The following is a 27,993-nucleotide window of genomic DNA, read 5'->3' as shown; positions in this document are numbered from 1 at the left end:
TTACTTGTACATTACTGAATAACGTAATCTTAAGTAAATGAGTAGTATCATTGATTTAGTTAAAGCAATATGGTGTAGTAGAAAAGCCATTAAACCAGGAGGGAGAAAATTTGTGTTCTAGTTCCAACTCTGCCACCTACCATTTTGTAAATTTGGACGTGTCACTTAACCTCTCTGAGCTTTATATTTTTCATAGGTAATAATAACTGACATTTATTAAATACCTACTGTGTACCAATTATTGTACTAATTGTTTTACTTGCACTATTTTGTTTAAGCTTCTTCACAACCCAGTGTGGTAGAGTTCATTCATATTCCAATTTTCAAATAAGATGTGGAAACACACTGCCAGAAAGTGATGGAATGGTATTCATATCCAGGCAGTCTGCTTTTATAATCTATGCTCTTAACAGCCACACCATACTGTTCCAGTGTAATGTGAAATAATAACACCTGACAGGGTTGTTGAAAGGATCAAGTTAAATCATGAATTTGAAAGTACTTTGTAAGCTGTAAAATGTCATATAAATAAAAAGTATAAAATAATATGCAATATAGTTAGTATATAAATATATGCAGGAACTGTGTGATTTGGGGGAAATTACATCATAGCTTTCGTACTTTCATTGGTTTCATTTTCACATTTCTTAAGTGGGGGAAATAACATACATTATGCCTCTCATACCAGGTTGATAAGGAGTAAATGAGACAATATATAAAAATATTTTTAAATTGTTAAGCTTTATACAAATGTAAAATACTAATAATGAAGCTAAATGATAGCCTTCTTGCAGTATAATATACACTGGAACTATCTTGGAACCACACAAGAAAGTGGCTAAATTGATCATTTGAATTTCTGGTCTCAGGAAGATTATTAAGAAGTAGGAGGTCATGTTAATTTGGTGACTTTTTTCTGAGCTAAACAGTATATTAACAAAGATAAACTGCTATGCTTAGGAAGATCATGTAGTGATGATATTCTCAAAATAGTAATGACAGAATCTAATGCAGTCAGCATACATCATTTTTCTGCAAAAAAAAACAAAGCATGAAAGTGATATTCACCTGACCCCTTTATTCCTTCAGTAGTTTCCAAGGTATTCAAATGGACCTTATGAATTTCCTCTTTAGCTTCTTATGTTGTGTATTTGTAGGACCTTTAAGAGATCCAGATTGGGAGCCTTCTTAGGATCCTTCTGGAGAACATTAAGGGCAATGGGAAAAACACTGAAAGGTTTAGGAAGTGCAGTGGCTTAAATAGACATCCATTTTAGCCTACAGCATGAAGAATAAATAGTTGTCTTTCTCTAGCTCATTAACTAGTCTCCTTAAGTAAATATGAGGCCTGCCTTTTAAGTCATAAGCCATGAACAACTTTCTGTTTTCTAAATGGCTTGATATTTAAGCTTTGCTTTTACAGTTAAAGCTTTTAAGGTACACATTCTGTGATATGTGCTTTATTTTGCACAAAATAGAGTAAAAATAAGTAAGTGCCGTTTGGGCTTAACCTCCACATTGTCTATATTATGCATATAATATGATTTTCTTTCACAAAGAACAGAATGAGAATCTTAGAACAGAAATGAGTTGTTATAAAAGTAATAGATTCATATCATAATAAAACTTTTCTTCTTTTTTTTTTCTTTTTTTTTGAGACAGAGTCTCACTCTGTTGCCCAGGCGGTAGTGCAGTGGCACGATCTTGGCTCACTGCAACCTCTACCTCCTGGGTTCAATGATTCTCATGCATCAGCCTCCTGAGTAGCTGGGAGTACAGGAATGCACCACCACACCCAGCTAAATTTTGTATTTTTAATAGAGATGACATTTTGCCATGTTGGCCAGGCTGGTCTCAAACTCCTGGCCTCAAGCAATCCACCTGCCTCAAGCCTCCCAAAGTGCTGGGATTACAGACATAGGCCACCATGCTGGGCCTAAAACTTTTGCAATATGGAATGACTATAGCTATATCTAATGTAAAAGACCTGAGTACAGTTCATCTACTCACATGTGTCTCAGACTGGGAGTGGGAGGTTAAAAATCGTTTGCCACATTTCTAACCTGAAGGATTCCAATTCCAATTCAGTAAGTCTGGAGTGGGGGCTCAGTATCTGTCAGTTTTGTAAGAGAGCTTGCATGTTTGTTTTTTCCATGTCACAAGTGATATTACTGTGTGCCTAGTTAGGAATAATTGCTCTGTAAGGGAAAAAAGATTTTAAGGTTAAAAAAAAAATCATTGCTCTGGTAGACCAGCATCATATTATAAAAATAGAGATTTTAAAAAATTGAAACTCTCCTCTTCTCTGGAGAGATAACATATAATAGAAGAGAAATTTGGATACATTTGAGAGCTTACTGTGTTAAGAAAAATCAGATTCTAATATTATTGATATGATTGAAAAGATTTACTTGGTTGGAGGGTAATGAGAATGTCACTTGTTCTTGGTTGAGTCAAATGTACCTTTTGTAACCTGGTTATAGTATTTAAATTAAAATCAAAACCTAGATTCAACAGAGATGATTCAACACAAGGGACTGCATCTAGGAATCATCTTAGGATGAGTTGAAGAGCCTTAATATTCTCATAGCTAGTTATCAACACATTCTCCAGTTATTAAATTTTAGCGGAAAGAGTATGAATAGAGACTCTATTTGTAAAGAAGTTGAAAGGCTTCTTTTAAATTTAACATTTAAAGATGTTAAATTTATCATTAGTGCGTCTTCAAGTAATTTTGCTGCTGATCACTTAACAGTTTTAAAAACGATAAAATGTTGGCCGGGTGTAGTGGTTCACACCTGTAATCCCAGCACTTTGGGAGGCTGAGGTGGAAAGTACACATTCAGGAGTTCAAGACCAGCTTGGCCAAGATGGTGAAACCCCATCTCTACTAAAACTATAAAAATTAGCCAGGTGTGATATTTGGCGGCTGTAATCCCAGCTACTCGGAAGGCTGAGGCAGGAGAATCACTTGAACCTGGGCAGCAGAGGTTGCAGTGAGTCGAGATTGTGCCATTGCACTCCAGCCTGGATGACACAGTGAAACTCTGTCTCAAAAAAAAAAGGGATAAAATGTTTTTAGTGTTTGAAAAAATATACTTTTATTCACTATTGTAGGAATTTATTTGTGTAGAAAGAGTTGAAGAAAAGTGAATTGTCATTAAATTAGGTAAATCAGAATATATTACCACCAACCTTTTTAGTAATTATTCATTCCTTCACATCAAAACTTAAAAAGTAAATAGCTTCAAGTGTAAGAATCATTCAGGATACAAAGTGATCTCAGGCTGTAATGCTGTTACAGAGAAGTTATTTAGGTTTTTATTAAACTAATATTAATTCTGTTTTATTAGACAGACTTTTAGAATAAGGCATTTTTCACTGCATTCATGTATTGTCTCTGGACAGCTGCCTGTGTATCGAAAAGACACTTCCTTGCACTAAGAACTTTATTTCTTCCCAGCTGTAGAGATTTTTTTTTCCCTTCCATCTAAAGAAAATTATTGGCTGGGTCCAGTGGCTCACGCCTGTAATCCCAGCACTTTGGGAGGCTGAGGCGGGTGGATCACCTGAGGTCAGGAGTTCAAGACCACCCTGGCCAACATGGTGAAACCCCATCTCTACTAAAAATAAAAAACTAGCCAGGTGTGATGGCGCATGCCTATAATCCCAGCTATTTGGGAGGTTGAGGCAGGAGAATCGCTTGAACCTGGGAGGTGGAGGTTACAGTGAGCCAAGATTGTGCCATTGCACTCCAGCCTGGGCAACAAGAATGAAACTCTGTCTCAAAAAAAAAAAAAAAAAAAAAGAAAGAAAATTATTAACAAGGCAAAGTTCCAGGTCTTCCAAAAAGTTTTATTGATTGTAAGGAAAACTTGCAATAGCAGGGAGAACTTGTGCTTAATAAAAAATTTCTCTATTCTATTAATGAATGGCAATGATAGGGCACTTGTCACTGGAAATTTTGTAGGCAGAAAAACTGGCAACAGTCTCTGTTAAGTTCATCAAGTTTCACATTAATTTGTAGACCCCAAAGTCCTTATCCGAGAAAGCAAAAACAAATAGAGCCTAATAGATGTAAAAGCTATGCATGTAGTTTTTTTTTTTCATCAAAGCATTTATTTTATCTTAAAATATACTTTAACAGCTGATCAGGTTATCTTACTTATTCATGATTCCAATTTTTCAGACCTCAGCAATCACCCAGCGGATAAGTCCTTGTTCCACTCTGACTAGCAGCACTGCCTCTCCACCAGCCAGTAGCCCCTGCTCTACACTCCCACCCATCACTACAAATGCAACTGCCAAGGACTGCAGCTATGGGGCTGTTACTAGTCCAACCTCTACCCTTGAAAGCAGAGATAGTGGCATCATTGGTGAGTTGGTTTTTATATTGATAATTTTGTGTCCTTTTTTTCCTTTTTAAAATAATTACACAAGCTTAAAGTTTTTAAAAATTCTGTTTTTGAATTGTTGAGATGTATATATAAAACTTTCCTGGTCTTTTTAATGATGCTGGAGAGAGAAACTTAAGGGTAAACAAAATGAAAGGTATTCCTCCCTACTTAACCACTCCTTATCAGGATATTCCCTGATAAGAAGGAGTGGATTTAAAAAAAAAACTTCTGTCCACTTCTTCCTGTAAATGCACGTACATCAACTATCTACCAACAGAAGTAGTTCAGAAAAAGTTCATTCCTTACTGGTATAGTCGAGAGTTTTATGAAAGAAAGGTGAGATTAGATTAAGTGGCGAAAGAGTTATGATTTGAGTTGTTCTGGGTCTATTTGTGCAAACCATATATTAGTTATTTGATTAGTTTTGGGAGCCCCTTTAGACTTTGTTTTTCTTCTTGTCAATAAGGCAGCCCTGTTTTTTACCTTCTGCAAAGTAGAAAAATGGTATTTCTTTGCTTATGATTTGAAACCTTATACGAATACATTTTTATGGCAAGCTTGGGCATAAAGAGAACTTGAAACTTAGAAGTATTCAAGCAAAGAAATTTTCCATTTAATTTTTCCCTTGTGAATTTTCTAATACCTTTTTTTTTTTTTTTTTTTTTACCAAAGATCCTAGTTGACTACTTAGTCCTAGGAATATATCTAAATAATCTTCAACCCAATTAGCAGTTTGCAGCAGAAACTAAAACCACTCTGATAAAGGCAATGCTGATTGGGACATTATGTAATTTATTATCTCCGGTAGACTCTAGGTAAACATTTCATCAGAGCCAGACGTGTACTGTTGGAGGCTCATTCATGTTCAGGAGATAGGCCATCATCATTTATATGTATTGTTATGATTCAACACCTCTTGCTATGAAAATCATATAGGATATTTCTAGCTCAGGAAATCTTTCATCATATTCAAAATTTTGAGTGATCTTTCTTGAGTAATATTTCCTATTAATGCATTTTGACAACTAGAAAATATTAAAGTATTGTGATTACTCTTTGGGACACTGTTCTAATGCTCTTCTTATAGTTAGGTATGGAGATATGAAGAGTAGGGGAAGAACATAGTTCTGGAGCTTCTCAGTTTTTATGGCTATCAAGTTGTATAATGATTCAGACATTGAACATTATTCTATACCATTGTCATTTACAAAATGCTAAAAAAATTGCATTTCCTTTAATAATGGAGTTACCAATAGACTCCTTTTGACAAATAAGTCTGTGTACATTTTCTAGTCAGAGATAAGAATTTAAAAATAGTATAAAGCTATATATTTATACTCTGTGAGAAGATAAAATGGAAATTGGGCTTCTGTCCAAAACATAAATGGCATTTCTGGGTATTCCTTTTCTACCTAACAACCAGATGATGACAGTGTCATAGTCTCCAGCAGCTTTATGTAGAATAAAGAAGAGGAAAGAACATAGGTGGTAATAAGAATAATTTTAATTAAAAGTTATTTATGGCTAGGTTTCTCTTCAGACTCCCAAAATTATAGTATATGCCAACCCCAATTAAGTATTTAGGAGCAGAGCATAAATGGGGAATGAATGTGTTCCATCATCTATGATATTGCACATGTGAATGTATGGGTTTATATGTATACATAGGTAGACAAAAGTGATTATGTTTTTTCCTCTCTCGCTCTGGGCCCCAGGTGCAGAGAGCTTAATTAATAATACTCCTCAGTATATACAGATTGGTCTGTACAAAGCTCCTCTCAGTTTATTACTTTTCCCTTTATCCTCAATCCCATTTCATTGCAGCCATACTATTATATTTATATAAGTCCTTGAATATGAATGTGTCCTTGAATATTATATGTTGTTTTTTGTGTATGTTTGTGATTTTAATTTATAAAGTGGCATGTTAATACAGATCTTATTCTGCTTTTTGAAATCTATATGAACACCAAATTTCTTGCTTCTGATGATGTAAATATTCTTCACATTTTACTTGCGAACACTTAGGTTACTTCCAACTCCTCTACCATTTGTACAAACCTTTTCTGGAGTTTATACCTAGGACTGGAATTACCGAGTCATGGGGCATATGATTATTTAACTTCATGAAGTACTCCCAGATTATTATCCAGAATAGTTACAGTAATTCACATTCTCATCAGCAGTATATAAAGCTTCTTTTCCCTTTTCTCGTTCTTTGTTGACACTAGCCCAGTTCTAAAATCTGAAAACTCTTAAAACTGTACGTTTTTTAAAATATAAATTTACATCAAATTCATTTGGCTGTAAAATCTTACCTGAGCTAAGATGAGGCTACTTACAGTCTTTATCCTACTAAATATGAATATCTATACATTTTATTGTAGAAATGTTAATATACTTGGTTACAGGATACTATTCCCTGTGCCATATACAGTATCTGTGTCTTTTTACTTTTTTAAAATATGAGACATTCTGTATTTTGAAACACATCTTCAGAGTTTCATATATGTGATTATAGACCTGTGTCATCTGACTTTCTGATTTTAGTAAATCTGATGGTTATAAAATTGTCTCATTTTAATATGCATTTCTTTGATTAGTGTAGAGGTTCTGCAGCTCTTCATATGCTCACTGCCTATTGTATATTTGTTAAGGGAGTCATTCAAATGGAAATAGGTAAAGTTTTGGGAAAAGAATAATCTAAAGAAGGCAAATCCAAAGAGAAGAAAACAGAGGACTGAGCACAAAATCTTAGAGTACATTCAAAGAGCAGGGAATTGGAAGCGGGAGAAGAATGAGCCAGTGGACACCAAAAAAAAAGTAGTCAGATAAATAGGAGAAAACTTGGGGCAGTGCAATGCCACCAAAGCCAAGGGAGACACATGTTCCAAGGAAGGGGTGCGGAAAGGTTGGTCAACAAATGACAAAAGTTGAGAAGACAAAGGAAAATGAGGATGATTAAAGAATAAAAGTAAATATTTTTCCCACATTTGGCTTCCTTCTGTAGATATAAAAAATACATATTTATTTGTTTAGAAGTTGTGGCAAATGTTAATGCCGTGACTGCAAAGTGTATCCCTAACTTACATAAATGCACATCGGTGTGTGGATTCATTCATTTTAAATAAATACTGAGTAAATAAAAATATTTTTACAGCAAAGTTGCAGGATACAAAATCAACACCAAAACAAGTTGTATTTCTATATCCTAAAGATGAAAAATCCAAAAAGAAAAATAAGGAAACAATTTCATTACAGTGGCATCACAAAGAATAAAATAGGAATAAATTTAACCAAGGAGGCAAAAAAAAAAAAAAATTCTACATTGAAAACTGCAAAACATTGCAGAAGAAATTTTAAGACTTAAATGGAAAGATATCCTGTCTTCATGGATTGGAAGACTTGCTATTGTTAAGATAACAATATTTATCAAAGCCATCTACAGATTCAAATCAATCTCTATCACAATCCCAACAGTAGTCTTTGCAGAAATAGAAACATCCAGCTGGGAATAATGGCATGAACTTGTAGTCCCAGCTCCTTGGGAGGCTGAGGCAGGAGGATCATTTGAGCCAGGAGTTCAAGTCCAGCCTGGAAAACCTAGCGACACTCTGTTTCTAAAAAAAAAAGAAAGAAAGAAAGAAAGACTCATCCTAAAGAAGAAAGAAAGAAAGACTCATCCTAAAAGTCATATGGAATCTTAAAGGACCCTAAGTAGCCAAAACAATCTTGAAAAAGAGCAAAATTGGAGGACTCACATTTCCTGATTTCAAAACTTACTACAAAGCTACAGTAATCAAAGCAGTATAAAGAGACCAGAAATAGGGGGCCAGGTGCAGTGGCTCATGCCTGTAATCCCAGCACTTTGAGAAGCCAAGGCAGATGGATCAGTTGAGGTCAGGAGTTTGAGACCAGCCTGGCCAACATGGTGAAACCCCATCTCCACTAGAAATACAAAAAGTAGCCAGGCGTGGTAGCAGGAACCTGTAATTCCAGCTACTGGGGAGGCTGAGGCAGGAGAATCACTTGAACCTGGGAGGCAGAGGTTGCAGTGAGCTGAGATCAAGCCACTGCACTCCAGCCTGGGCAACTGAGCAAGACCCTGTCTCAAAAATAAATAAATAAATGAAAATAAAGAGACCAGAAATAAACTCTTGCATATATGGTCAAATGGTTTTTGACAAGCATCCTAAGACCATGTGGCATGGACAGTCTTTTCAACAATTAGCGTTAGGAAAATTGAATATTGACATGCAAAAGAATGAAGTTGGTCATTTACCATCTACCATATACAAAAATTAAAATGGATTAAAGACCTAAACATAGTAGTTAAAAACTGTAAAACTGCTCAAAATTTAACCAAGGAGGCAAAAAAAAAAAAAAAAAAAAAAAAAAACAACAACCTCGTACACCGAAAACTACAAAACATTGCAGAAGAAATTTTTAAGACTTAAATAGAAAGACATCCTGTATTCATGGATTGGATATAGGAGAGGAACAGAGGACATAGGAGGAAATCTTTGGACATTGCATTTGGTGTTGATTCCTTGGATATGAACCAAAAGCACAGGCAACAGAAGAAAATAATACATTGGACTTGACATAAATTTAAAACTTTTGTGCATCAAATGATACTATCAAGAGAGCAAAAAGGCCGGGCACTGTGGCTCACACCTGTAACTTTGGGACAGGTTACACAACTTTGGGAGGCTGAGGCAGGTGGATCACCTGAGCTCAGGAGTTCAAGACCAGCCTGGCCAACATAGCGAGACCCCCATCTCTACTAAAGATATAAAAATTAGGCATGGTGGCACAAGCCTGTAATCCCACCTACTCAGGAGGCAGGAGAATCACTTGAAGCCGGGAAGCAGAGGTTGCAGTGAGCTGAGACCACACCACTGCACTCCAACCTGAGCGACAGAGCAAGACTTCATCTCAAAAAGAAAAAAAAGAGGGCAAAAAGACAACCCACAGATATTGGAAATAATGTATCTGATAAGGGATTAATATCCAAAATATATAAAGAACCCCTACAACTCAACAACAACAACAAACCATTTCAAAAATGGGAAAAAGACTTACATAGACGTTTCTCCAGAGAAGATATACAAATGGCCAATAGACGCATGAAAAGATATTCAACATTACTAGTCATTAGGGAAATGCAAACCAAAACCACAATAAAACACTGCTTTATACCCATTAGGATGACGATTATAAAAAGAAAGTGGAACATGACAAGTGTTGGCAAGGATGTGGAGAAATTGGAACTCTCATACATTGCTGCTGGGAATGTAAATGATGCAGCTGCTGTGGAAAAGAGTATGGCAGTTCTTCAAAAAGTTCAACATAGAATTGCCATATGATCCAGCAATTTCTCTTCTAGGTATATACCTGAAAGTATTGAAAGGAAGGATTTGGACAGATACTTGTATGCTGATGTTCATAGTGGCATTTTCACAACGGCCAAAAAGTGGAAATAATACAAATTAATATGGACAGATGACCGGACAAACAAAATGTGATATATACATTCAATGAAATATTATTCACCTTAAAAAGAAATGAAATTCTGATGTATGCTGCAACATGGATGAACTTTGAAAATGTTATGCTGAGTTAAGCCAGACACAAAAGGATTGTATGATATATATGATTCCACTCATATAAATGGAATACCAGAGTAGCTAAATCATAGAGACAAAAAGTAGAATAGAGAATACTGAGTGGGGCTGCAGCGGCATGGGGAGTTGGTGGGATGTGGAAATAGGAAGTTATTGTTTAATGGATACAGAATTTCAGTTGGGGATGATGAAAAGTTCTAGAGATGGATAATGTTGATGTTTGTACAACATTGTGAATATACTTAGTGCCCCTGAATTATACACTTAAAAATGGCTAAAATAATTTTATGTCGTGTATATTTTACCACAGTAAAACATTTTTAAAAGAATATTTATTAATATGTATATGGTATAGACAATAAGAATATAGCAAATACCTGACTACCTCTCTTACCCTATAACAAAAATGACCTGTATTATATGCTAAAGCCCTCTTCTGTATCTCTTCCCATTTCTGTATTCATACCCTACCCTGAGAGGTCATCTGAATTTTGTGATTATCATTCCAGTACTTTCTTTCATGATTTTGCCACATTTGTATCCCTAAATAATTTATTATTTAGATCTCATGTTTTCATTTTCGTATACCTGAAAGCATATTTATGCAAATTTCTTTTTTTTTTTTTTTTTTTTGAGACAGAGTCTCGCACTTTCGCCCAGGCTGGAGTGCAGTTGCGCAGTCTCGGCTCACTGCAAGCTCCACCTCCCGGGTTCATGCCATTCTCCTGCCTCAGCCTCCTGAGTAGCTGGGACTACAGGCACCCACCACCACGCTTGGCTAATTTTTTGTATTTTTAGTAGAGATGGGGTTTCACTGTGTTAGCCAGGATAGTCTCGATCTCCTGACCTCGTGATCCGCCCGCCTCAGCCTCCCAAAGTGCTGGGATTACAGGCATGAGCCACCACGCTCAGCCACAAATTTCTTTTGTGCTTGCTGTTATGTACCTCAGATACATTCGTGTTGTTGCATTTTAGTCTGCTTGTTTTTATTGCCATATCATATTCTACTGTATGAATATAGCACGTTTGTTTATTCATTCTGTTGATGAAAAGTTGAGTTGTTTCCAGATTTTTGCTCTTGCAAATAGTGCTGCTGTGATTATTCTTGGGCTTGTGTCGTTAGTCATATGTATGATTCGGAATGTTAGAAGTGAAATTGTCAGATTATTAGAAATGTGTCTCTTTCAACTTTATAAAATAATTTCATCTTTTATGAAACTATACCAGTTTATACTGCCACTAGCAATATACTATAAAATGTTCCATTTGCTATAGATCTTTCCCACGTTTGATATTGTCAGGCTTCATTTTGCCAATCTGGATGATATGAAAGTTATCTAATTGTGAAATTAATTTGTGTTTTCTTGATTACTGATGAGGTTAAACAATCTTTTCACATGTTTATTAGCCAATTAGGTTTCCTCTTTTGTGAAATGCCTGTTCAAGTTTTTGCTTATTTCCTAATGTGATTTTTCTTTTCCTTACAGATTTGAAGGAAATCTTTATTTTTTAATAGGAAGCCTTAATTTTAATGTAGTCAAGTTTTTTTATTTTTTCCTTTGTATTTTATATTTTTGTGAAACTTTGCTTTGTCATTTAAGTCCTTAAAATCACCTAGAATTGGTACAAGAGTACCAATTTATGTTTTTCTATACAAATAACTAGTTCCATTACCATGTTCACATGCAGTGTATTGCTGCCAAAAGCATAAATGTCTAGGTCTTTTTCTGAGCTTTTATTCTAGGTCTTTTTCTGAGTTTTTATTCAATCCATTGGTAAATCAATCTCTCCTTATAACAATATTGTGCTGTCTTAATTACAACCGCTATAAGTCTTGATACTTGGTAAACAGAGTCCCCTAACTTGATCATCATCTTAAGGATTCTCGGCTATTCTGTACCCTTTCTTCTCCCAAATAAATTTAAGAATCAATTTGCCAAACTCATGAAGAAACCCTTTTGAGATTTTTATTAGAATTGCATTGAAACCATAGATCAATGAGTGATGAATTTACAACTGTTTCCAATATTAAATCTTCTAATCCAGGAATATATTTTTTATCTCTTTCATTTAGAGCTTCTTTAATATCTTTCAATAAAATGTTCTAATTTTTCAGTAGGGTCTGGTATATCCTTTCAAAGATCTTTTTTCCTAGATGCTTTATATTTTTATGCGTTTGTCAGTGTTACGTCTTTTTCATTATACTTCTTACCTATTGCATAGAAATATGTGGAGATTTGTATATTGTATTCAGCACTGTAGCAAAGTCTCTTATTAAATAATTTATAGTTTTTTTGTGGTTTTCTACATATACAACCATATTGTTTGCAAATAATGACATTTTTATGTTTTCGTTACCTTATATCATGTATTATTTATTGATTGATTGATTTCTTCCTATTTTTTTTTTTCAATTTTTTTGAGACAGAGTCTCTCTGTTTCCCAGGCTGGAGTGCAGTGTTGCAATCTTAGCTCACTGCAGCCTCCACCTCAAACTCCCGCTGAAGTGATCCTCCCTCTTCAGTCTCCTGAGCATCTGGGACTACAGGCGCATGCCACCACACCCAACTAATTTTTGTATTTTTTTTTTGTAGAGACAGGATTTTAACATATTGCCAAGGCTGGTCTTGAACTGCTGGGCTCAAGCAATCTGCCCGCCTCAGCCTCCAAAAGTGCTGGGATTACAGGCATGAGCCCCTGCACCCGGCCACACTTTTTTTTTTTCCTTGTTGTACCAGCTAATTCTTTGGCACATTGAATTATAGTGATGGAAGCAGTCATCTTTGTCTTGTAACTGATTTTTAAAGGAATCCTTTTTGTTTGTTTGTTTTGTTTTGTTTGTTTGTTTTGAGATGGAGTCTCACACTGTGGCCTGGGCTGGAGTGCAGTTGTGCCATCTCGGTTCACTGCAACCTCCACCTCCCGAGTTCAAGTGATTCTCCTGCCTCAGCCTCCCGAGTGGCTGGGATTACAGGCACGCACCACCATGCCTGGCTAATTTTTTGTTTTTTTTTAGTAGAGACAGGGTTTCCCTATGTTGTCCAGGCTGGTCTCGAACTCCTGACCTCATGATCCACCTGCCTTGGCCTCCCGAAGTGCTGGGATTACAGGCGTGAGCCACCGCTCTCGGCCTAAAGGAATGCTTTCAGTATTTCACTATTAAGCATTATGTTCCTGTAGATGTTTGTAGACATCATTATCAGGTTTTTAAAATGTTTATTTCCAGTTTGTTATGTATTTTTAACCATAAGCAAATATTAATTTTTTCAAATGCTTTTACAAATATCTGTTGAGGTGATGAAATAGTTTTTCTCCTTTATTCTCTCAATGGTGTAAACTACATTAATTTTTCAAATGTTAACCTGATTTTGCATTCCTAGAACCACGTGTAGTTATGATACATTTTTAAATAAATCAACTTATTTTCTAACACTTTGTTTAGGATTTTTGAATCTATATCCATGAGTGAGATTTGCTTGAAATTCTCCTCTCTGATTCTGCAATTGTCAGGTTTTGCTATCAAGGATTATGTTAGCCTTATAAAATAGGTTGAGCTCATCCAAATATAAGTACTCCCCAAGGCTGACTCTCAGCCTTTCTATTGTCATCTTTCTCAGTCTGCTTTCCCTGTTGGGATGACTCTCTCTGTTCCTTGACTCCTATTTCGTATTTTGAGCTCTGATTTTTGGTTCCACAATTTCTCTGTTTATTACATTCTTTTCATCATGGACACATGTCCAGGAATAATCACACAAACCAAATCTTACTTTCTTCATGAAGCAGACTCTGATTATCCCTCCCTTCTCTGGATTTCCGCACTATTTACCTCCCTCCTCTACACTTATGAGACTCATTGCCAATAACCAGTATAGTTACTTATAGTTATATATTTATTTTCTTTATGTAAGCTTCTTAATGTCAAGATTTATGTCTACTACTTTTTATTTACTCTCAGGATTTAGCATAATATCTAAATTGTGGTTTATGTAAGAAGTCTATAGGGATATAATTATTAAATAACTAAACATTTTGAGTAAATAACATAGAGCAACACAATGTGATAAAGAGTAACCTTTTTTTCTGTCCTCTAAATACTTTGTGGAAGATTGGAATTATCTGTTTCTTGAATATTTAGTCAGATTTGCTCTTAAAATAATCAGGGCACTGTCTTCATGCAATAAATGCACATTTCAATTTTAACTACTGTTTCTATATATTATGTTTAATACTATAGAACATTTTAGGTTTTCTTTTTCTTTTTGAATCAGTTTCCTTGTAGTTTTTAATCTTTTTAAAATTTTTTAGCATAAAATTATCCAAAATATCCTTTTATAATGACATCCCTACCTACCCAAGAACCTAAGACAGATACCTGAGAGGAGCCCTTGCCTCCTCCCTCTCTTTATATTTCTCATCCCTGTATTTTATTTTCATCCTTCATAGCATTGCTTCAATGGTCCTCATTATCTCAGACTTAGATTAATACAGATCTTTTTGTCTACTTTTCATCTTGTTCTTTCTGTTGTTTTTCACTCAGCAACCAAAGTAAATTAATTGAAAATCAATTACTCATTTGATTCTCGGTTACCTAAAAGATAAAGTGAACTTCTTGAAAACAAAGTCTGACCATATCACTCTTTTGGCTCTCATTTGCCTGTAAGACTTATAGGTAAATGAATTTACATTTTGTAGATTGATAGGCTTCCTTTGACCTAGGCCCTCATGATCTGGTGATGGCCAGTTTCCCCAGCCTTCTCTCCCACTTCTTTTTGCCTTGGATTTATTGTTCTAGCAGCAATAGTTTTTTTTTCATTTCTGTGATTTTGTTCATATTGATCATTCTTACTATGATATCATCTCTCCTCCTAACATTAGAGGAGATAATAGATTATCTCCTCTAATCTTTTATCGTAAATCCAGCTGAGAAGTGTTCTGTCACCACCACTACTACTCCTCCCACCTTTCCTCAGCTCTGCACTTCCAACTGCTATTCAGTACATATTATTACTCCACTTTCCCAGTAATACCTGCGCCTATCTGTATTATTAAATTTAACACATGGTATTATGCATAGTTTTTGAGTCTACTTTTCCCCCATTGACTGTTAATTTCTTGTTAGCAGAAACTGCCATGTTCATTTTTTATCTATAGCATTTAGTCCAGTGACTGGCACATGGTAGCATAGTAGATGCTCAATAAATGTATAAAAAGAAGGAAAGCTTAATGATGGGAGAGGAGGGAATGAAAGGCTCACCTGGCATTTTGTTGTAGTTGTTTTGTTTTTTTTTATTATACTTTAAGTTCTAGGGTACATGTGCACAACATGCAGGTCTGTTACATAGGTATACATGTGCCGTGTTGGTTTGCTGCACCCATTAACTTGTCATCTACATTAGATATTTCTCCTAATGCTATCCTTCCTCCAGCCCCCCACCCCACAACAGGCCCCGGTGTGTGATGTTCCCCACCCTGTGTCCAAGTGTTCTCATTGTTCAATTCCCATCTATGAGTGAGAACATGCAGTGTTTGGTTTTCTGTCCTTGTGATAGTTTGCCGAGAACACCTGGCATTTTTTCAATTCATTTTTTGGCAGTGCTTAGAGTGACTGTTGGGTACAAGATGAAACTTTATTGAATTTTGAATGAGATTAGAATTCTCCATTGACTAATTTTGTTCTCTTAAGTTCTCTATGATTAATTTTGGCAAAACGACTTTCATAATTCCTGCTGAGCTTCTTCCTGTGTTCTTTTGATATTATTAGATTATCTATAATTGGATATCATCTATATTGCCATACATAAAAATAGCTATAGAAATATGTTCATTCAAGCAGAAGGAATGGTGCTTGAAGAAATACCTAGGTGGAAAGACAAGTGAGCCATGTAATGACAGATATGTTTGGTTTGTGCAAATAATACAACAAAAATGCAAAATAACATCAGTGCTTACATTAGGAAAATGGAATGTCCTCCTGCTCTTTGTTTTTATTCTGTTTATTTATTATTTTATAGAAACAGGGTCTCACTATATTGCCCAGGCTGGTCTTTGAACTCCTGGCCTCAAACGATACTCCCACTTCAGCCTCTCAAAGTGCTGGGATTATAGGCATGAGCCACCATGCCTGACCCTCTTTGCTTTTAAAAGCCCTTCTTACTATAAAATGTAGCACTTAAATAAGCTCCATAGACCAAATGAATAATTGTGTCTTTGTGCCACAAATTAACTCAAAACTTTCTACCACCTATCAGGACTACTTTCATCATTTTTATTGATAGATCTCATGTTTTCAACAAATCTGTCAGCATTACTCTATTCATTATTCAGTAGTTGCTCATTTTTAATTTATGAGACATATATCTGCTAACACTTATGTTCAAAATAAGGTAACTAATATTGTCAGCCTTGATATAATTCTAGCTAAGTTTACAGAGGCTTGATGTTGTAGTTAACTAGTCACCAATAAATATGTGATTATTTATAAAGTCTTTGAAATATTGAAAATAGTGAAACCCATTACTACCCTCTCAGACCTTTACAAGTGTAATGTTTCAGTGTTTGGAGGCTACCGTATGTGCTCATGGTCTGTCAGAGAAAAGGGCTATGTTTCTGGCATATATACCAGGGTTAGAATACACAGAGACAAGTACATCTTAGCCAACTGTGACAGGGTACCTAAAGACAGAAGCATCTGCTAGGACACACAAAGAAAACACCACAAAAGGCAAGGAATTAAATAACAGACACTTTGCATTTAGACAAGTCCTCTGGGAAGCAGGGGCTTGCATTCTCTAGCTTTCAGTGTACAACCCATGTAGCCATGTAACTCCAAGCTTCCAACTAAGAATTACAGAGCCAGCTGACCAAATGAAATTATATTTCAGTCAGATTTTAGTGAATGAAAAAGACTTAAGTATATTTTAATAAGACAACTTCCAGAAATCAGGATAAGTATACATTTATTTAAACAATACAGACACATAATATAAATATATACAACTATATACTATCAATGAATACATTTAGAAATAATTATAAAACATGCTGTGGAATTCATACAAATCTCATCGGGGAAGGTGCAACATTGTATTTGGTGGCAAAAAGTTTAAGAATCATTGGGCTATTACTGAAAGACTGAATATGTGAAATGAAGTTTTCATTAAAATGAATAGTTTTGGCACATGCTGAAATAATATGATAACTTAATAATGACTTGAACATTTAAATTAGCTTTAAGAATATCTAGCCCCTGGTTCCCAACATTTTCAGCACCAGGACTGCCTTAGCATATATTTCTTAGAAAACAGAGCCTGAGACAAAAGTTTATATGTTAAGACCTTTTTAACAGAGTACAAGCCAGGGAAGCAAGCGTGAAGGAAAGGGGGAGTGAGACAGGAAAGGAAAGAGAAAAAATGTAAGGGAAGATACTACAGAGCTGGCAAAGGTGAGAGACCACATGTCTCTGAACCATGGAAAGGAGACTCCAAAGAGGATTTTTCTGCTAACTCCCTTCCTGTATTGGTCACAACCTGGTGAGTATTATCTCCCTTATTCTTCCTATTGCACAAAACCAGTAGCCCTACTATATCTTACGTGTCAGTGACAATAGAGAAGTCCAGGGACAGAGGAGAGAGACTGTATAGCATGCACATGAGGTAAGGTATTGATTGACTTGTGCCCAGGATCAACACAAATGACTCGGAGCAGCCCTTGTAGCCAACCCCTCAGTCTGAAGCCAGAGGCATTAGTAACACAGACCTAACTCCAACCCATGAGAATTGTTCAAATCGTTGTGAGGGCCACTTTGGCCAAACAACTGGCAGGTGACTATATCTAGGATTCTGCTTTAGTCCATTCAAATGGCTATAACAAATTATTTTAGCTTGGGTAATTTACAAGCAATTGACATTTGTTACTCACAGTTCTGGAGGCTGGGAAGTCCAAGATCAAGGCACCAGCAGATTTGATATCTGGTGAGGGCTCATGCCTTGTAGCTTGAAGCCTTTGCTGTGGCTTCACATGGCTGAAGAGGCAGACATGCTTCCTCAGGCCTGTTTTATACAGGTACTAATCCCATTTGTGAGGACCTAATCAACCCCCAAAGGCCAGAACCTTTAATACTATCACATTGGAGATTGTAAGTTTCAACACATGAATTTGCTGGGGGACACAAACATTCAGAGAATAGCAGGTGCCAAACCCAGTACAGTCCAACCCTTGTACCACATTGATCCAGTAGTATCCTCTGAGTATCTGGTCTCACCCTGGGAAGATGATGTGATGATGCTCTCAATTCTTTCCTGAGAGGGTAGGTTCTAAATCCAGTCCTTCAAGGTGGTAGTCAGTTGTAACCTCCCAAAAAGCCTTAGAAAGGGTTAGTAAACAAAGATTTAGGTCCTTGCTGCTCCATGTAGTCCTAGAGACCATAATGCATGCTCATTATTTCCCTCTACCCATTTCAGAACAAAAAATATCAAAATAGATTTAAGAACAGGAATGATCTACAATTGAAAGTCATTTCATAATGATGAATGGATCAGTTTATCAAGAGGAAATAACCTAAATGTTTATGCAACTAACAAAACTTCAAAATGAGAGAAATCCATAATCAGATTTCAGCATTCATCTCTCAGTAGCTGATAGAACAAGTAGAGAACCAATTAACATATAGAGGATCTAAACCATTCCATCAACCAACTTGACCTAATCGTCTTTTATTGAACAATGTGATAATAAAAAATATGTCTATTTGGTCTTTGTCCCTGGTTCCTGACACAGGGTTCCTAAATACCTTTGAATTTTCCGAGTCATAGGAGCATCTTGGCAGGCCCCTAGATAGCTTCAGCATAGGGAATGGTCACCAGAAAGACCAGGGGATGACTATGGTTACACTTTTAGCCCTACTCCAGACTTCAGGGAGGGGAGAGAGGCTAGAGATTGAGTTAATCAACAGTGACCAATTATTTAATCATGCCTAAGTAGTGAAACCTCCATTTTAAAAACACCCTAAATGATGGGGTTCAGAGAGCCTTTGGATTAATGAACACACCAAGGTACTGGAAAAGGCATGCCAGGAAAAGGGATGGAGGCGCCACACTTTTATTTTATTTTATTTTATTTTATTTTGTTTTGTTTTGTGTTATTTTATTTTTATTTTATTATTATTTTTTTTTTCTGAGACGGAGTCTCACTCTGTTGCCCAGGCTGGAGTTCAGTGGTGTGGTATCAGCTCACTGCAAGCTCCACCTCCTGGATTCACGCCATTCTCCTGCCTCAGCCTCCCGAGTAGCTGGGACTACAGGCGTCTGCCACCAAGCCCAGCTAATTTTTTGTATTTTTTTTTAGTAGAGATGGGGTTTCGCCTGTTAGCCAGGATGGTCTCAATCTCCTGACCTCATGATCTGCCTGCCTCGGCCTCCCAAAGTGCTGGGATTACGGGCGTGAGCCACCGCTCCTGGCCTATTTTATTTTATTTTGAGACAGGGTCTTGCTCTGTCGCCCAAGCTGGAGTGCAATGGTGCGATCTCGGCTCACTGCAGCCTCCACCTGCTGGGTTTAAGTGATTCTCGTGCCTCAGCCTCTGGAGTAGCTGGGATCACAGGCACGTGCCATAACACCCAGCTAATTTTTGTATTTTTAGTAGAGATGGGGTTTCACCATGTTGGCCAGGCTGGTCTGGAACTCCTGACCTCAAATGATCCACCTATCTCGGCCTCCCAAAGTGCTGGGATTACAGGCCTGAGCCACCATGCCCGGCCAGCTCCACACACTTTCATACCTGCCCTCTGCCCCTCTTCCATTTGATTATTCCTGAGTTGTACCGTTTATAATAAAACAGTAATAGTAAGTAAAGTGCATTCCTGAGTCCCGTGAACCATTCCAGCAAATGATTGAACTCGAGGAGGTTGTGTGAATCCCCACTCTATAGCCAATTGGTCAGAAATACAGATGACAACCTGGGACTTGCAGCTGGCATGCAAAGTGAGGACAGCCTTGTGGAAGTAAGCCCTTAACCTGTGGAGTCTGTGCTAACTCTGGGTAGTTAGTGTTAGAATTCATATGAATCATAGGGCACCAGTTGGTGTCCAGATAATTGGCAAATTGATTGTTGGGTGGCAGCAAAAACTCACACATATGGTATCAGAAGTGTTGTGAGTAAAAGTAGTTCAGTAGTCCACCCAAAAACAGCAGAGTACAGATTCCTTTTTAGAAGGTTCACCAAGACAGACCATATTCTGGTTCGTAAAACAAGTCTCAATAAACTTAAGTGGACTCAAACTAAACAATGTTCTCTGACCACAGTGTGATTAAACTAGAAATCAGTAATAGAAAAATATCAGGAAATTTCACACATCTTTGGAAATTAAATAACACATTTCTAAATAATGCTCCAGTCAAAAGAAGGTGGAAATTTAACAATATTTTAAATTAAATATCAGTGAAAACAAAACATATCAAAATTTGTGGAATATACCTAAAGAAGAGCTTAGGAGGAAATTTATAGCATTAAGAGCTTTTTTTAGAAAGCAAGTTTTTAAATCAATGAACTGAATTTCCAGTTAAACTAGAAAAATAAGAAGTTCAACCGAATGTAAGCAGAAGGTAGGAAATCATACAGAGCAGAGATCAGTTAAATAGAAAACAGTGGAGAAAAACAATGAATTAAAAGCTGGTGCTTTGAGAAAATCAGTAAAATCAATAAACCTCTACCTGTACTGACTAGGACAAAAAAAGAAGATACAAATTACCGCTATTAAGGGTGAGGTAGGGACATTATTACAGGCCCCACTGACATTAAAAGAATACTAAAGGAATGTCACAAACAATTTTATTTTTTAAAATTATTTTTCTTTTTCTCTACACTGGGAAGAAACTTAAATGAACAATTTTAATGTCAGTAAATTTGACAATTTAGATTAAATGGACAAGTTCATTGAAATAAATAAACTATCAGAGCTTACTTGATAAGAAAGAACCTGAATAGCTGTATTGAATTTGTTGTTTAAAACTTTGCCATAAGGAAAACTTTTGGTCCAGATTCATTGACAGGTAAATTCAACCAAACATTTAAAGAAGAGTAATACCATTTCTACACAGACTCCTCCAGGAAGTTAAAGAGGAACAACTAGGAGGCCAATATTGTTACCCTAAGAACAAACCAGACAAAGACATGACATGAACAGGAGAGTACAGACCAATTATCTCTCATGAATGCAGAGTTCTTAACAAAATTCTAACAAACTGAATCTAATAATATATAAAAAGCATAATGTCTCATTACTAATGGGTTTTATACCAGGAATTGAGGTGGTTTCTACATTCACGAATCAATCAGTGTAGTTAATCATTAATAACAGACTAAAAAAGAAAAACTGTATGATCATCTGATAAATACAAAAAAAAAAAAACAGCATTGGTTAGGCACGGTGGCTCACGCCGTAATACCAGCACTTTGGGAGGTCGAGGTAGGAGGATCACTTGAGGCCAGAAGTTCGAGAGTTGCCTGGGCAACATAGTGAGATCCTGTCTCTACAAAAGTTTTTAGAAATTAGCCAGGTGTGATGGTACACACTTGTAGTCTTAGTTACTCAGAAGGCTTGATCCCAGGAGTTCGAGGCTACAGTGAGCTGTGATCATGCCACTGCACTCCAGCCTGGGTAACAGAGCAAGACCCCATAGAGAGGAAGGGAAAAAAAATCGACAAAAAGTTAAAGTAGGAATGGATGAAAAATTTTTAAATTTGATAAAGGGTAACTATGAAAAACCTACATCTAATTCATACTTAATGGTAAAAACCTGGATGCTTTCCCTTGAAAATCATGAACAAGACAGATTTCTACACCTATCACTTTTATTCAATATTATGTTGGCAGTCTCAATCAGTGAAATAAGATGAATAAAGTAAGTAAATAAAAGGCATCTAGATTAGAAAGGAAAAAGTAGAACTGTCATTATTTCCGGACGTGATACTCTGTGTATAAAGTTTAAGAAATCTACCAAAAATAACTGTTAGAAACTAGTGAGTTAGCTGGACGCGGTGGCTCACCCGTGTAATCCCAGTACTTTGGGAGGCTGAGGCGGGTGGATAGCCTGAAGTAAGGAGTTCGAGACCAGCCTGGCCAACATGGCAAAACCTCCTTTCTACTAAAAATGCAAAAATTAGCTGGGTATGGTGGTAGACACCTGTAATGCTAGCTAAGGGAGGCTGAGACAGGAGAATCGCTAGAACCCAGGAGACAGAGGTTTCAGTGAGCTGAGATCACGCCACTTCACTGCAGCCTGGGCAACAAGAGCGAGACTCCATCTCAAAAAAGAAAAAAAAAATAGTAAGTTTAGCAAAGTCTCAAGGTATAGGATCAATATGCAAAAAACTATTGTATTTCTCTGTACCAGCAACAAAAAAAATGGAAATTGAAATAAAAGGGTCATTTACAAAGCACTAAATTGTGAAATAGAGATAAATTAAAAAATACATGACCTGCACAGTGAAAAGTGCAAAACATGCTGAGCAAAATTAACAAAGATATGTGGGAAAATATACCATGTTCAAAGATCACAGTACTCCATACTGTTAAGATGTCAATTCTTTCTAAATTGATCTATTCCAGGGGTTGGTAAACCGTGGCAGGCAGGCCAGATCTGGCTACCCACCTGTTTGTCTCCTGAAAGCTAAGAATGATTTCTATATTTTTAAATGGTCACATTTTAAATTATTATATAAATAATAATATGTAACATAAATTATTGTAACATCCAGATATGTAACATTTGTAACATCCAGATATGTAACAATCTGGACGTTGCCTACTGGCCCACAAAGCCCAAAACATTTACTATATAGCTCCCTAAGAAAAAGTTTTTCAATTCCTCATCTATACATTCAGTGCAATCCCAAACAAAATCCCTCCACCTCCCAGGTTCAAACAGTTCTCCTGTCTCAGCCTCCCGAGTAGCTGGGACTACAGGCGCATGCCACCATGCCCGGCTAATTTTTTGTATTTTTAGTAGAGACGGGGTTTCCCCATATTGGTCAGGTTGGTCTTGAACTCCTGACCTTAGGTGATCCACCCACCTCAGCCTCCCAAAGTGCTGGGATTACAGGCATGAGCCATCACACCCAGCCCACCATGGTTTTTAGTAGAAATTAACAAGCTAGCACTGTATACCTATGTAACAAACCTGCATGTTCTGCACATATATCCATTTTTTTAGAAGAAATAAAAGCAAAAATTAAAAGAAAATTTAACGACCTGATATTATCATTTGTATGGAGTTAGATTAGCCAGAACAAATTTTGAAAAAGAACAAAGTTGGAGGATTTATACTACCTGAATTGAGGTTTACTATAAAACTGCAGAATTCAAAACAGTGTGTTACTGCTGTAAAGGTGGACAATGGAACCACATAAAGAGTCCAAAAATAGGCTGAGCACAGTGGCTCACACCTGTAGTCCCAACACTGTGGGAGGTCGAGGTGGGTGGATCACTGGAGGTCAGGCATTCAAGACCAGCCTGGCCAACATGGTGAAACCTCTCCTCTACCAAAAATACAAAAATTAGTGGGGCATGGTGTCACGTGCCTGTAATCCCAGCTACTCAGGAGGCTGAGGCAGGAGAATCGCTTGAACCCAGGAGGCAGAGGTTGCAGGGAGCCGAGATCGTGCCATTGCACTCCAACCTGGGTGACAGAGCAAGACTCCGTCTCATAAAAAAAAAAAAAAAAGTCCAAAAATAGACCCACGCATACACTAGCAACTCATTTTTGACAAAGGAATCAAGGCATTTTAGTGAGAAAAGGCTATTTTTTTCAGCAAATATTAATATTACAGAATAGGCTGGGCACAGTGGCTCATGTCTGTAATCTCAGCACTTTGGGAGGCTGAGACGGGCAGATCACTTGAGGTCAGGAGTTCGAGACCAGCCTGGCCAGCATGGTGAAACCCCATCTCTACTAAAAATACAAAAAAAATTAGCCAGGTATGGTGGCGCGTGTCTCTAGTCCCAGCTACCTGGGAGGCTGTGGCAGGCGAATGGCTTCAACCCGTGAGATGGAGGTTGCAGTGAGCTGAGATCGCGCCACTGCACTCCAGCCTGGGCAACAGAGCAAGAATCAGTCTCAAAAAAAAAAAAAAATATATATATATACATATATATGTGTATATATATATATATCTCAGAATATTTGCATATCCATACACAAAAGAAAAAACAGTCTGTCTTTACCCTACCCCACATACAAAAATTCAACGTGGATCATAGACTTAAACCTAAGAGCTAAAATTATAAAACTGCAAGAAGAAGTAATAGATTTAACATAAACCTAAGTAACCTTGTGTTAGGCAAAAATTTTTAAAATTGAACACAATCATTAACCCTAAAAGAAAAATAACTGATGTTTGACTGCCAAAATTTTAAATATTTACTCCTCAAAAGTTATTAAGAAAATGAAAAGGGCCTGGCACGGTGGCTCAAGCCTGTAATCTTGGCACTTTGGGAGGCCGAGGCAGGCAGGAGGTCAGGAGTTCAAGACCAGCCTGGCCAACGTGGCAAAACCCTGTCTCTACTAAAAAAAATTAAAAAATTAGCCAGGCGTGGTGGTGGTGGTGGTGTGTGCCTATAATCCCAGCTACTTGGGAGGCTGAGACTGGAGAATTGCTTGAACCTGGGAGGCAGAGGTTGCAGTGAGCCAAGATCATGCCACTGCACTCTAGCCTGGGCAACAGAGTGAGACTTCATCTCAAAAAAAAAAAAAAAAAAGAAAGAAAATGAAAAGGGAAATTATAGATGAAGAGAAAATTTTTCAAACACTTATCTCATAAAAGAGTTCTATGCAGAATAAGTAAAGAATCCTCACAGCTTAATACAAAGACATACAACTTGAATTTCAATAAAATGAGCAAGCGATTTGAACAGATACTTCACAGATGAAAGCATATGAATGACAAGAGATAGATGTTCAATATCAATAATCATTAGGAAAATGTAAATTAAAACCATAATTGGATATCACTGTATACCTAGTACAATGTCTAAAACTCAATACCAAAGATTGGCAAAAATGTGGGAGCAGTTGGAATTTTCAGACACTGCTGGTGTGAGTGTAAAATGGTACAGCCACTTTGAAAACTCCTTAGGCATTCTTTTATAAAGTTCAGCAAAAATCTGCCATTTGACCTAGCCATGCTATTCCTAGGTATGTACAAGAGAGCAAGAAAATCATATGTCTACGCAAAGACCAGTACTTGAATATTCAGAGCAGCTTTATTCTTAATGGCTGAGGTCTTAGTCCATTTGGGCTGATGAAACAAAATTCCATAAACTGGATAGCTTATAAACAATAGAAATATATTTCTCACAGTTCTGAAGAATGGGAAGTCCTGGATCAAGGCAGATTCAGTGTCTGGTGAAGGCCAACTTCCTGTTTCGTAGACAGCATCATCCTCACATGATGGAAAGGGCGAGGAAGCTTTTTTGGTACATTTATATTGGGGGATCAACCCCACTCAGGACCAAATCACTTCCCAAAGGCCCTACCTCCTAATACCATCACCTTGGGGGTTAGAATTTCAGTGTATGAGTTTTAGGAGACACAAGCATACAGACCATAGCAGCTGAAAACTTGAAACAACTCAGATGCCATCAAACTAGCAAATGTATAAATACTGTGATATATCAATTTTTAAAAAATGGAATGAACTGCTAATACAACATCATGGATAAATGTTAAAAGCATTTTGCTACATAAAACAAGCTTGAAACAAAAGACTGCATACTGTATGATTCTATTTGTGTGAAATTCTACAAAAGGCAAAACTATAATGATAGCAAATCAGCAGTTGCCAAGGTGTAGAGTGGTGGGTAAAGGTGGAGGATTGATCGCAAAATGTCAGGAGGCAACTGTATGGGATGATAGAAAGTTGATTACAGCATAACTGGATACATTTGTCAAAACTGCATTTTTTTACTTAAAGTATGAATCTTATTGTATGTAAATTATACCTTAATAAAACTGATTAAACACACACACACACATACACACTAGCATGACACAGCTATTTTACTCCTAGGCATAGGCCCAAATGAATTGAAAACAGGTAGTCAAACAGATACTACATGAATGTTCCCAGCAGCAGTATTCACAGTAGCCAAAAGGTGGCAACAATCCAAATGCCCACCCACAGATGAATGGATAAACACATGTGGCATATACACAATGGAAACTTAGTGATGAAAAGGTATGACACACTGATACATGCTACTGCAACATTGGCGAGTCTCAGAAACATGCTAAGTGAAAGAAGCCGGACACAAAAGGCCAAATATTATGTATTCCCTTCTTAGTAGATATTTAGAATATGTAAATTTATAGAGACCAAATGCAGACTAGTGGTTGATTTGAGGGGAATATGTAAATTTATAGAGACAAAATGCAGACTAGTGGTTGATTTGAGGGGGTGGGAATGATAGTAACTGCTTAATGGGTATGAAGTTTTCTTTTGGAGCTGAATAGAGGTGATGGTTGCACAACATTGGGAATGTACTAGATGCCATTGAATTTGTTCGCTTTGATGCAGGTGCACCCCAAAATTAGAGCTTAGCCCAAGAAGGTTCTTGGCTTCTCTCAAGAAAGAGTTCAAGAGTGAGCCAACAGTGAAAGAAAGCAGGTTTATTGGAGCAATAGTGTATAGCAAAATGGTTGCTCCAAGAGAGAGCAGGGCTATCCCATAGGCAGAGGAGCCCAGAGGAGCAGAGTACAGCAAAGTGGCTGCTCCATAGGCAGAGCAGCCCGGAGGAGCACAGCAGCAGTGTGTGGCAACAGTAGCAGTCCGAAGCAGGAGCAACAGCAGACACAGCTGCAGTATACATTGCTGGCTAGCTATATCTGTACCCACTCTTAATTATTATATATATATATATATATATATATATATATATATATATATATATATATATGTATATATATAATTAAGGGACAGGGTGTTAAGACTTTTCTAGAAAAGGGGCAAGGAGTTCCTGAAACCATAGAAGGTAACTTTCAGGTCATTGCCCTAGTGCGTTGCCATGGCATTTGTAAACTGTCATGGCAGCAGTGGAGTGTCTTTAATAACGAGCAGTGAGGGCAAGCAGAGGTCACCTTCATCACCCTCTTCTGATTTGGGCCATTTTCTTTACTGCATCCTGTGTTTAATCATGAGGGTCATTACAGGTGGGTGCTGATCTCCTACCTCAACTTTAAAGTGGGTAGCTTTATGTTATGTGTATTTTACCTCAAGCACACATACATAGTTACCCTAACACATAGCCACAATTTTCTTTGGGTGAGAATCAGAGGAATATTTTACTACAGTGGCATTGCAAAGCCCTTGCCCAAAGAGCTCCAACTTCCTTTTCAATCCTAGACCAGTGAATTCTGGTCTGTGAACTAATTTAGATCTGCAACCTAAGGGACTGCCATTTTCCACTATGCCTGATGTTAGCCTCTTTTTAAAAAATAAAGTAAGCAGCATCCTAATCTGTTCAACCATCTTGCCACTAGAAACATTGTCATCTGTTAACCATCACCACTGATACTTTTAGTCAAAGCACCCTGGTTGCTCTCCCAGACTTGCTGATTTTTTTTTTTTTTTTTTTTTTTGAGACGGGGTCTCCCTCTGTCGCCCAGGCTGGGGTGCAGTGGTGTGATCTTGGCTCACTGCAGCCTCCGCCTCCCAGATTCAAGCAGTTCTTCCACCTCCGTCTCCCACGTAGCTGGAATTACAGGGGCACACCACCACGCCCAGCTAATTTTTGCATTTTTAGGAGAGACGAGGTTTCACCGTGTTGGCCAGGGTAGTCTCAAACTCCTGACTTCAGGTGATCCACCCAAAGTGCTGGGATTACAGGCGTGAGCCACCACACCCGTCCCAGCCTTGCTGATCTTTACAATAATATATCCTCCTTGCATCTGAGAAATACGTGCTGCCAACTGGCCTC

The 27,993-nt window shown here is 37.2% G+C and overlaps 1 protein-coding gene across 12 annotated transcripts in view; it reads left to right on the top strand.

Moving 5' to 3' along the window:
- Positions 1–27,993, top strand: part of TANC2 (tetratricopeptide repeat, ankyrin repeat and coiled-coil containing 2) — a 473,014-nt gene that overhangs the window by 240,458 nt on the left and 204,563 nt on the right. For all 12 annotated transcript variants that reach the window (XM_055386907.2, XM_055386906.2, XM_055386905.2 and 9 more), the window contains one exon: positions 4,190–4,376. In XM_055386907.2, coding sequence (XP_055242882.2) covers positions 4,190–4,376 — 187 coding nt within the window. The remainder of the gene's footprint in view (positions 1–4,189; positions 4,377–27,993) is intronic.

The sequence above is a fragment of the Gorilla gorilla genome, chromosome 4 (assembly GCF_029281585.2).
Source record: "Gorilla gorilla gorilla isolate KB3781 chromosome 4, NHGRI_mGorGor1-v2.1_pri, whole genome shotgun sequence".
Lineage (NCBI taxonomy): Eukaryota > Metazoa > Chordata > Mammalia > Primates > Hominidae > Gorilla > Gorilla gorilla.
The sequence above is the reverse complement of the archived record's forward strand: the minus strand, read 5'-3'. Positions and strand labels throughout refer to the sequence as shown.